This window comes from Sylvia atricapilla, chromosome 18 (assembly GCF_009819655.1).
Source record: "Sylvia atricapilla isolate bSylAtr1 chromosome 18, bSylAtr1.pri, whole genome shotgun sequence".
In the NCBI taxonomy this organism is placed as follows: Eukaryota; Metazoa; Chordata; class Aves; order Passeriformes; family Sylviidae; genus Sylvia; species Sylvia atricapilla.
This window is the reverse complement of record NC_089157.1, coordinates 988648-1000208: the sequence shown is the minus strand read 5'-3', so window position 1 is coordinate 1000208 and position 11561 is coordinate 988648. Positions and strand designations below refer to the sequence as shown.

General features: G+C 64.8%; 1 protein-coding gene across 1 annotated transcript; it reads right to left on the bottom strand.

Annotated features, from left to right (window-relative positions):
• Window positions 1–3415: 3415 nt before the first annotated feature.
• On the bottom strand, window positions 3416–10637 carry LOC136369534 (TBC1 domain family member 24-like). The gene is made up of 10 exons (XM_066332436.1): window positions 10605–10637; window positions 9433–9575; window positions 8461–8760; window positions 8201–8392; window positions 6618–7712; window positions 5445–5603; window positions 5046–5109; window positions 4491–4586; window positions 4078–4354; window positions 3416–3573 (listed from the first exon to the last, which is right to left on the bottom strand). Exons 1-10 carry the CDS (start codon window positions 10635–10637, stop codon window positions 3428–3430), a joined length of 2505 nt encoding a protein of 834 aa, XP_066188533.1. The 3' UTR covers window positions 3416–3427.
• Window positions 10638–11561: the final 924 nt, after the last annotated feature.

The following is an 11561-nucleotide window of genomic DNA, read 5'->3' as shown; positions in this document are numbered from 1 at the left end:
ACCATCCCGCAGTGACCATCCCGCAGTGACCATTGTACAGTGACCATTACACAGTGACCATTGTACAGTGACCATGCCACCCTGCCCGGCTCAGTGCTGGCTGGGCTGGGGGCAGCTCCAGGGAGCAAAGCCCAGCTCGGAGGCCAGTTGAGGCTTGGCTGCTCCGTGGAGAGATGCCAGCCCTCCCAGAGAACGTGAGCAGCCCTGGGCAGGACGTGGGGATCTGCAGGTGGGCAGGAAGACCCCACGTGTGAGCAGGATGTGGCTGTACTGACTCTCCTCCCTTGTTGAGTCTGTGTCTTTTTCCTTGTCTGCACCCTGGAGCTGAGTGTTGCCACATCTCCCGGCTCGAGACTGCATTTGGGAAACAGATAAGCCCCTTTTCTGCTGGGGCAGACGCAGCCGGTGCAGCCCTGACAGGCTGCTCTTGCTTTCCAGAGCTGCTGAGCTCCAGACGGGCGGCTGGAGCCAGCTTCCCTTTCTCCCTGCACAGTTTTTGGCAGGGGCTGAGCTGGGGAGGGGAGTTTAGCTCCGAATTTTCCTGTAGCCCCCCCTGAGCTGCAGCGAGCCCTGTTCTGACCCTTTGGGACCAAACCTGTGGAGCAGGGAGTGCCTGGGCATGACCACAGCCTCACCTGGGCTCACCTGAGCGCTTTTCCTGCCGCCCTGAGCGAATATTCCCTGCGATGTCTCATCCAGGGTAACCCTGGGCAAGGATGCCACCCTCAGCGAGGATTTCTACCTGCGCTGTTCCCGATGGATTCCCTTCCTCCCAGCCTGGGAATGTGGAGGCAAATCCCTTCCCGTCAGACTGCGAGCGATGGGCTCTGCGCGGAGCAGGGATGCTCCCTGTCGGAGCAGGGATGCTCCCTGTCGGAGCAGGGATGCGCCCTGCCGGAGCAGGGATGCTCCCTGCCGGAGCAGGGATGCGCCCTGCCGGAGCAGGGATGCTCCCTGTCGGAGCAGCTCCCCAGCACGCCAGGCTGCTTGGGGCACGGGGACAGCTGCATTGTCACCGCTGTCACCCCAGACAGCCCCAGCACTTCTCCTGGTCTGGTTTCTCCAGACCCTGGGAGGTTCAGAGCAGGGCAGATCCCCTCCAGCAGTCCCGGGGCAGGCACCGGTCAGGGCTTGGGGACAGCTCCACGTTGTGTGGAGCTCAGGGAAGCCTGTCCTTGTCCTGGCGGGGCACGCAGGACCCTGGACAGGGATGCAGGACGGTGCTGAAGCACAGACTGCTCTGTCCCTCGGTGTCCTGCGGTGACACGGCGACACAACCCCCCGGGATCCTCCTTCCTGCGGGCTCCAGCACAGCTGTGGAGCTGTGCCGTGCATCTGCAGCTTGTGGAGCTGCAAACTGCTTGGACGCTGCATGGAGGGGGCAGGAATTGTGCCCCAAATCATTCATTTTCCTCCCCAAGCGGTGGGCCAGCCTCGGTGACCTGCCATCCATCCTGCCCAGAGCAGAGCCCCTGCCAAGCACCAGGGTGGGCCTGGAGGATTCCCAAACGCCTCAAAACCAGGAGAGGTGAAAAACCCGCAGGAATTGAAGCCAGAACTGGACAATTCCACCCCTGTTCCTGGAAATGTCAGAGCCAGAGCACTCAGCACCCACCTGCATTTCCCAGCCTGGGCTATGCAATCCCACAGCCAGGAGCTGTGGGGCTCTGGGAGGGCACTGCTGACACATTCCTGACAAAACAGGGGTGACATTCCCGGCAAAGGCCACGGGGGAGCAAAGAGCAGAGGAGGAACGAGGGACAAAAGCACAAGCAGGACGCTTCAGTCTGGCAGCCGGAATGCTGTGCCAGGAAAGTCCTGATTTACTGCAACAGTTCTGGCAGATAAGGAAAGGAAGGAGCAGAGTTTCCAAGAAGTGACAGCTCCCTGAGCCTTTTCCTTTCCTCCCTGGCCAGCTTTGCAACCCTGCTTGAGACATTCAGCGGGTTTGGGGGATTTTGTGCTGGATTGCTGAGCCCTGATGTCCATCCTTGGTAATAGGGTTCTGCCAAACTCCCGGTCCTGGCTCTTGCTCTTCAGGAGAGCCGTCACCCCACCCAGGGGACCAGTGGGCACAGCTGGGCCACGGCTGTGAGCCGGGAGCTCTGCTCCTGCTCCTCCAGGGGCCATCCCCGTGTTCAGGCTGCACGCTGGCCCCAGATGTGCCCAGGGCTCTGGTGCTGTGGGCAGGCAGGAGCCCTGGGAGCACACCCTGCTCACTGGGCGGGGGTAGGAATAGGGGTCAAAACCCAGCCTGTCATTTCTTCTAAGTACAGCTAACAAGCAATCTGTAAGTTCCCACATGAAGCTGTTTTAAGAATGAGAAGTTCCTTTAACACAACAATCTATTCTGAAGGTAAAAACCCCCAAAAAACGAACTAACTAACTAATAAATTAAAATAAACCAAATAAACCCCCAAATTCTAAGTTCCTAGGACTCCAACACACTTGTAAGAAAAGGGATTTGTCCCATGAAAATCAGTAAAGAAAATATGTGAACAATCTGAGAATAAATAGATCTGAGAGACAAGTAAAATGTCTTTTACTAACCAATAGAATAATTAACAAGAAATCTATTAACCAATTAGAAGTTGCCTTCACTATTTGTAAAAACTGCATAAAAGACTACACGCAGCGATAATAAAGGAGCCTTCTGAGCCTTCCGAACTTTTACTGCGTCCCTTTGTGTGTCGTAACCGCCTCAACAGCCACAGGAGGGAGTCAGCATCCAGCCCTGGGCTGCGGGTGATGCGGCTCCGAGCCTCGGGGAGCGTTTCCCTGCCCGTGCCGGCGGTCTGCACACGCTTTTCCCCCCGAACCGCTGCCGGAGGTTTCCACGCCACGTGAGAGCAGCTGCCGGATGGAAATCAGAGCGGGGACTGGCGGCTGGCAGGGAATTCCAGCGAGGATCAGAGGCTTGGGGAGGGTGTGAGGTGCCCTCGGCTGCAGGCACCGCACCTGCCCAGGACGGCAGCGCAGCGGCCCGGCCGCCCAGCCAACCCTCTGCTGTTTGTGCCGGCGCCGGGGGATGGCATCACCTCCTCACGGTTCGGGATGCGAGGTGAGGAGCCCGAGGCTTTCCCCATCCCCTGCACCCTGCAGGGCCCGGCTGAGGCTTGTTTGGGTGGAAAACAGAGATGTCACATGAAAAGCCGAGCTTTTCAACGCATTTCCAGCCTTAAGTGCCCGGAGCTGGCGGGTCGGGGAGTTCTTGTCCCCACGGCCGTGTCCTGGGCTGGGCACAGAGCAAAGGGCTCAGCCCCAAACGTGGGGTCCCTCCGGGGCTGTCGCTGCACCCCCCAGTCTGCAGGCAGGGCTTTGCCACCACTTCCACCAGGGACAAGAGGAGTCTCGGCCGGTGCTGCTGGATCCCGGGCAGTCCTGGATACCCACGGAGGCTGCAGAACGTGGGCTGTCCCCACGGCAGCTACGCCCTCTGGAAGCCCCACACTTCCAAGAGCTGCACCTGGAAGGTCTCCTGGCAGAGCGGGGGGTTGTCGAAGGTCTCGCAGTGCTCCGTGTGTCCCCAGAGCAGGTTGGCGTCCAGGGACAGAGCTTGTCCTCCGCCTCCACCTGCAGAGCGAGCGCAGCGTGGGCCCGGCTGCCCCCGGCCCCGCTCCGTGTCCTTTGTCCCGGCCCCGCTCCGTGTCCCTTGTCCCTCGGGCTGCTCCTGCGGTCCCCTCGGGGCTCTCGGGAGGAGCTCCCCGGGCTGGAGGAAGGGGCTGCCCTCAGCCGCCCCGGCTTTATCCCGATGTCACCCTGGGGAGCCACCGAGAGCGGCCCCCCTTACCGATAGTGATCCCTCCTTATCGATAACGATCCCTCCCTTATCGATAGTGATCCTCCCTTAGCGACAGTCATCCCATTTACTGAGAGCGGCCCCCCTTAACGATAACGATCCCCCCTTATCGACAGCTATCCCCGCCTTGTCGATAACCATCTCCTCTTATCGACAGCGATCCCGCCTTACCGATATCGATCCCCGCTACCGATCGATTACTGATATCGATTCCCTATTACCGAGATCGATGCCCCCTCACCGATAACGATCGATTACCGATATCGATGCTCCCTTACCGATGACGATGCCGTCCCGGGAGCCGGACATGAACATGGAGGCCGTTTTGGAGGGCAGCAGGAAGTGCCTGACGGCCAGGAACGGGGACAGGCGCTCTCTCCTGTGCGCCGAGGGCACGGCCAGCTGGTTGGGGCTGGAGCCGCGGCTGTCCCGGGAGGAGCCGAGCGGGGACCCGGGAGCGGGGGAAGGCGAGCGCTGCCGGGAGCGCGGCACGGCCTTGGCCAGCTCCGGCTTCTTGATGAGCACCCACTCGTACCTCTCTGCCTCGGGGCGCACCTGGGCAGCGGGACACTCCCGGTGAGCCCCGGGCCACCGCGGGGAGAGGTGCTGCTGCTGCTCGGGGCCCGAGAGCTGCGGCCGGGGCCGGGGCCGGGAAGGGAAGGGACGGAGCCGGACACAAACCGCGACTTACGGTGAACACAAAGCACTCCCCCGTCCCAAAAAAGGCCGATGTGGCTCCGCTCTTCTTCCTTTCGCTCCAGTCGGAGGAGAGAAACGCCCCGCACACCTTGGCAGAGAGCACGGGAGCCCTCAGGGGATGGGCCGGGAGCGGAGCCCCGGGAGCGCCGGGCATCGCCCCGGGCTCAGCAGGGCACGGGCTCTGCCCCGTCCCCTGGGGAATCAGAGCCCCAACCCTGCTGTGCCGGCTCCGTCCTGCCCTGCCCATCGCTGGTGCCCCGGCCTGAGCGATCCCAGAGCCAAACCCTGCTGTGCCGGCTCCGTCCTGCCCTGTGTTTGCAATCAAACCTCACTCGTGGCCTCTCCCCCTCACCCACTGCTCCTGTTGCCCCCAGCACCGCCGGCTGAGGGGTCCTGGTGGCCAGAGGGGCACTTTGTTCTGTCCTGGGAGCTGGGACAGACCCGGGGTGGGGCAGGACAGGGACCACACAGCCCGGGGGTGCTCCGAGAGGTGGCTGTGGGGTCACCCACCCTGTCCCCTCCCCAGCCCTGCCCGGGAAACGCTCACCTCCCCCTCAGTGGTTTTGATGAGCAGCACCGTGGGTTCGTAGCCTTCACAGCACGTGTAGAACCTGCCGAGACGGACAAGGGCGGGCTCGGGGGCAGCCCCGGGCAGGCTGTGCTGGCGATCCCTGGCACAGGGTGGCACACGGGGACATCCCGGCCTGGCACATCCCCGGGGCTCCGTGTGCCCAGGTGTTGGCCCAGCGCCTGCCCTCTCCCCTGAGCCGCACTCGGGACCCTGAGCCGAGCCCAGCAGGGTCCCAGCAGCCCCAGAGGTGCCCCGGGTCCCTCGTGCTGCTCCTTTCCCCAGCCCCAAGCCCTGCCCCGGTGTCCCCTGTGCCCGCGGCCCCGCTGGGCAGGGGAGGGGACAGGGTGGGACAGGTGGAAGCAGGGGAGGCTTCACCTCTGCAGGCTGCAGCCGTCCCGGGAGGTGGAGAAGAGCAGCAGCGGGGGGAAGAGCGAGAAGCGCTCGGGGATCCAGGACCAGACGAGGCGCATCTCCTGCGCCGTGACAGTGCTGGAGCTGAACTTCTGCATGTCCACAGCCAGGTGGAAGGACGGCCTGCGAGGGGAGGGACATCGCCGGGCTGTGCGGCCCCTCTGCTTTTGGGGACACAGTCCCCTGCAGCAGCTTCTGTCCTGCTCTTTGCACCGTGAGTTCCCTGCCAACACCCCCAGCTCCGGCTGTGCCCTGTCCCCTGACAGTGTCCCCTGACAGTGTCCTCAGCTCCGGCTGTGCCCTGTCCCCTGACAGTGTCCCCTGACAGTGTCGCCAGCTCCGGCTGTCCCCTGACAGTGTCCCCAGCTCTGGCTGTGCCCTGTCCCCTGACAGTGTCCCCAGCTCTGGCTGTGTCCTGACAGTGTCCCCAGCTCTGGCTCTGCCCTGTCCCCTGACAGTGTCCCCAGCTCTGGCTGTGCCCTGTCCCCTGACAGTGTCCCCAGCTCTGGCTGTGCCCTGTCCCCTGACAGTGCCCCCGGCTCTGGCTGTGTCCCCTGACAGTGTCCCCAGCTCTGGCTCTGCCCTGTCGCCTGACAGTGTCCCCAGCTCTGGCTCTGCCCTGTCCCCTGACAGTGTCCCCTGACAGTGTCCCCAGCTCTGGCTCTGCCCTGTCCCCTGACAGTGTCCCCGGCTCTGGCTGTCCCCTGACAGCGTCCCCAGCTCTGGCTGTGCCCTGTCCCCTGACAGTGTCCCCTGACAGTGTCCCCAGCTCTGGCTGTGTCCTGTCCCCTGACAGTGTCCCCAGCTCTGGCTGTGCCCTGTCCCCTGACAGTGTCCCCTGACAGTGTCCCCGGCTCTGGCTTTGCCCTGTCCCCTGACAGTGTCCCCTGACAGTGTCCCCAGCTCTGGCTGTGTCCTGTCCCCTGACAGTGTCCCCGGCTCTGGCTGTGTCCTGTCCCCTGGCAGTGCCCCCAGCTCTGGCTGTGCCCTGTCCCCTGGCAGTGTCCCCAGCTCCGGCAGGTCCCAGCACAGGCACCGCTGTGGGAGGTGCCCGCAGCTCCCCCCGGGTGCTCTGCACAGGAATTCCCCTTTTGCCCGCTCAGCCCCCAGGGCTGGGGCACGCAGGGCTCTCCTCACCTCTTCTGCACCACGGTGATGCCCCTCTCCATCAAGGCCTTCCTGTTGGCCATCTGGAGCAGCCAGATCTCCTTGCGGGAGAAGAGGCGGATGCCGAAGGCTCTCTCCAGGAGTTTGTCCACAGTGACGTGCTGGGCGATGTTCCCGACGAAAGCGCGCAGCTCCGCCTTGATGTCAGAGCCCTGCAGCCCGGCCGGGCCCAGCGAGAGCCTGAAGAGCTTCAGCAGCGCCAGGGCGATGCGGTAGAGCACCTTGTGGCCCTCCAGCAGGAACACGTCCAGCACCCGCACGGCGTAGGCGAAGGGCAGCCCCGGGAAGAGCCACCAGAGCCACTCCGAGTACACCTCGAGCACGTTCTCGGCGGCGCCGGCGATCAGCCTGTGCGCCGCGGGGCAGTGCTTGTTGGCCAGGTCCCCGAAGGTCATGCAGGAGGCCTGGTGGGCCAGGAAGGACTGGTCGATGTAGGCGGCGTGGGGAGCGTTGCTGGCGATGAGGCGCGAGAGGCTCTCGAAGCACTGCGCCTCGTCCTGGCTGTAGTGCAGCAGCAGCGCGGCCAGCGCCGGCAGCAGCGGGCTGTGCGTGATGTCGGGGAACAGGGCGCCCACGCAGATGAGGATCTTCTTCAGGGCGGTGACCCCGTGCGGGTTGAGGCAGTAGGTGGGCATGGGGCAGCCCTCCAGGAACTCGGGCAGGGGGTGGGAGCTCACGCTGGGCTTCCCGAAGAGGCGGCCGGCCACGTCCCTGTACACCAGCGCGTCGGGGGTGACCAGGCGGCAGGAGACCCGCTGGACGAGGCGCGGGTAGAGCCGGGCCCGGGCCGCGTGGCTCCCGGCCCAGCAGCCTTCCCTGGCCAGCCTCTTCAGCTCCTTCGGGGGCCGCTCCAGCACGTCCCGCGGGATCGGCGCCGGCGCCGGCGGCTCCGGCATCTTGTCCCAGTCCACGAACTGCCCGCGGCCCAGGCACGGCGAGGTGTCGATGTCCCACGCGTCGGCCTCGGACGTGACCACGATGGTGACCGGGGACGAGCCGAGCACCTCTGGAGGACAAAGAGCTTTTACCGCGCGCCTTTCGCCGCCCCACCGACAGCCTTTGCCGCTGCCCGAGGGCGCTCGGAACGCTCACGGCCCCGTCCCGGATCCCGGGGTTCTCCCCTGCCAAGGGCGGCGTCCCAGGCTTTGCCCTCGCCCGCTGCCATCGGCTCGGGGCCCTGCAGAGGTGGGGCCGGGGCCCGGCTGCGTGTCAGGGGTTCTTCTCACACCGTGAGCGCCTTTTCGCCCCTCCGGAGCTGCAGCCCCGAGGCAGGGCTGGGGCAGCCGCCAGCCCGGCGCTGGCAAGAGCAGAGCCTGAGCTCCTCCTGGAGACACGGGAGCGGCGTTTCCCCGGGGCCGAGCCGTGCCCGGCCCACGGGAGCTGTCCCCGCGTGGGTGAGCCCTGCTGGACGCTCATTAACGGGCACGGCTAAAGGCAATCAGCGCACTCGTTAACTCTCGGATGTTTTTGTCGGAGCCGTGCTCAGTTGCCGGGGGTCAAGGATGAGTTCGCCCTGAGCCAAGGGGACACGGGGGGACAGCACGTGGTGGCACATCGGGAGGTCCTGACGCCCGGGCTGGGTCCGGCTCCGGCTCTGCCTCTCCGGCTCAGTTTGGCGCTGGCCCAAGGGCAGCAGGAGCAGCGGCTCGGGCTCGGGCTGGCTCAGGGCAGCAGCTGATGGATCCGGCGGCTCGGCCCGACTCGCTGTCCTGGACACAGCCTGACCCCGCACGGCCCCGGGGCTCCTGGCCACAGAAACCGGGCCGAGACAACGCCGGCGCTCAATCGGGAGCTGTTCGCACCCCAGATTCACCTGGTCCTCTCCCCAGGGTGCTGCCCTGCCCGGGTTCCGAGGAGCGCCAGCCCGAACCCCCCGAGCGCCGGTGCCCCGGTGCCGAACGGGGGCCGCAGCTCCGCCCGCCCCGGGCCCGGCCGGGGGCTCGGGGCAGGAGTCGGGGGCTGCCGCAGCCCCGGCGCTCCCCGGCCGTGTCCCGGTGCGGGCGGGGCCCGCTGGGCGCACTCACCTGGCCCGGGGCCCGAGTCCTCGGCCGGCTCGGCCGTGGGGAAGGCGGCGGGCCGCGGCCCCGGGGGCGCGGGGCAGGCTGAGCCCCACCTGCAGCATGTCCCAGCCCCGCCGGCTCCCCTCTGGCCCCGCAGCCGCCCGCGGGGGGTTTTAAGGCGAGGCCGAGCCCGCGGCCCCGGGCTTTATTTGGGGTAAACACGGGCGGGGGCGGAGCGGCTCCGCGCCCGCATCGCCCCTTCCTGCCCCAATTCCGCGCCGAGCCCGGGCCGGGGGCTGGAAACGGCCCGGGGCCCGAGATACCGTCAAACACAACACGAGCGCTACACGAAGCCTTTATTTCCCCGAGGATCACCTCGGTGGTCCCGCTCCGGGGCTCGCTCCAGGCGGAGCTCGGCCCAGGGGGACACCGGGGCCGCGGCGACAAGCGACCCCCGGCTGCGGCTGCTGCGGGCACGGCCGGGGGGCTCCGGCCTTCCCCTGGCCACGGCTGGGACCGAGGGATTTCAGCCTCAGGGCGCTGCAGAGCTGCACACTGAGCGCTGCGCCCACGGACAGAAGCGCTGAGCTGGAGGAAAAGCGGCCTCCAGCAGCCGGGAGAGGCTCCGGGACATCGGCCCGGGCCGACAGCGCTGCCGCAGAGCTCAGGGCTCAGGCCGCGCTCCGCGGGCACTTTTATTGGCATCCGAACACTTTAAAGGATGTTTGTTTGCCTTTAAAAATCGGATTGTTTCTGCTGCGGCAAGAGCAGCTGCAGGTTGTTGCTGAGCTGCCTCCAGCTCCGGCTGCACCTGCAGCAGCTCCGGAGCGAGGCTCCCTCCGTGCCTGAGGAGCCTCTCCTCCTCCTCCTCCTCCTCCTCCTCCTCCTCCTCCTCCTCCTCCTCCTCCTCCCCCTCCCTTTCTCCGAGCTGGGCCAAACCCCCCGGGAGCAGCTCGGTTGTCCCGTCACCCCTCCCCGCCTCTGCTCCTGACCGGGGTGTCCCCGGCAGTGGTGGCGAGGCTCAGCAAATCCCCCCGGGCTGTGCCGGCTGCCAGGGGCTCTCCCCGCTGGAGTTATCCTTATCTCCTTCTCCTTCTCTCCTCCGCCCGGAGCCTGCCCGGGGCCTGCCTCTGCCCCACAGGCTGCTCGCGAAGGGGCAGGGCCGGCCCCAGCCCCGCTCCTGGGGCACGGGCGGCCGGCAGCCGCTCTGGAGGTGGAGATGGAAGTGAATTAGGGACAGGGCGAAAGGAAATGTCGCTTCGTGCGTTTTTAATGGCCAAATATTAAATATGTAGAGGCCGCGGGGCTCCGGCTGAGCAGCGCAGCCGAAGGCCATGAATGTTTGATGGGTGTGCGGAGAGCCGGGCCAGGGAACAGAGCCCTGCCCGGGGAGCTGCCGGGGCCAGCGGGGGCTCAGAGCCCCTCAGGGCACCGCTGGCACCGGGTGCTCCTGGGCAGGAGCGGGACGTGTCACCCCACCCAGCCCAGCGTGTCCCCAGCCCTGCCCAGGACAGCAGCCAGGAATGAGGGGGTGCCTGGGTGCTCAGCACCTCCCCAGAGCCGCCCCGGGCTTGGGGCAGCACAGAGGGGATCAGCCCCGGAATAGGGGAACACAGCGGGGATCAGCCCCCGGGAACAGGGGAATACAGCGGGGATCAGCCCCGGAATGAGAGAACACAGCGGGGATCAGGCTCGGAATGAGGGAACACAGCGGGGATCAGGCTCGGAATAGGGGAACACAAAAGGGATCAGCCCCCGGGAATACAGGGGGGATCAGCCCCGGAATGGGAGAAGACAAGGGCGATCAGCCCCGGAATGAGGGAACACAAAAGGGATCAACTCCGGGAATGGGGGAGCACAGAGGGGATCAGCCCCGGGAACGGGAACGTGCTGACCAGGATGCGCTGGTTGTCGTTATCAATCTCGTTATCGCAATTGTTATGATTGTCCTTATTACTATCGTCATCATATCGTTATCAAAACGCGCCATTGTCGCAATGGAACACGAAGTAAAGATGCTTGACTCGAGTCAGGAGGCAGCAGAAATCAGGTTTTATTTAGAGTCATTCAGCCCTTTTATAACACCCTGCACTACAAGTCACGTTATAGCCCCATAGGGCTGACACCTCTCCCATTGGCTCAGTAACAGAAATGGCAAACAACACCTGCTGTTATGGGAAAGGAATATTGTTTACACAAGGCTGTTTTGCCTTTTGGGAAAAGCTGTTGAAGTTTCCCTAGAGAAGAGCCAGCTCTTCTCAAGCTCAGAAACTATCGAGTCCACACCCCTGCGGTGCTTTGTGCTCGATTTGCGTCACCGATCGTACCCAAAAACAAAGGGAGAGGCCAAATCCTGGCGGATCAGGGATGGGAAGGGCCTGGACGGAGCTGTTGCGGGAGCGAGGAGCTGCGCCCATCACAGCCAAAACAGCGACAGTGCCATCACTGCCAGTGTCACCCGGGACCGGGGGACGGGGACATCGGCGTGGGCAGTGACTGTCGCTGGAGATGGGCAGGGACAGGAGACAGGGCTGGGCATTTGGGGAAGGGAACCGGTGCCACCGCTCAGTGTCGGGTTTATTCGGCGGCAGGGAAGGGAGGGAGGAGTGGGGACAGCCCTGGTTCTGTGCTGTGCACATCTGCACACATCTGCACGGTGTGCCGTGCACCTCTGCGCCCTGCACCGTGTACTGCAAACCTCTGTGCGCTGAACCCGTGCCCCTGAAAACCCTGAACATCTGCATCTCTGCACCTTGAAACGGCAAACCTCTGTGGACTGAACCCCTGCCCCTGAAAACCCTGAACATCTGCATATCTGCACCTTGAAACGGCAAACCTCTGTGCCCTGAACCTCTGTCCTCTGCACCCGTAAACCCTGAGCATCTGTATCTCATCCCTGCACCCCACACAGCTG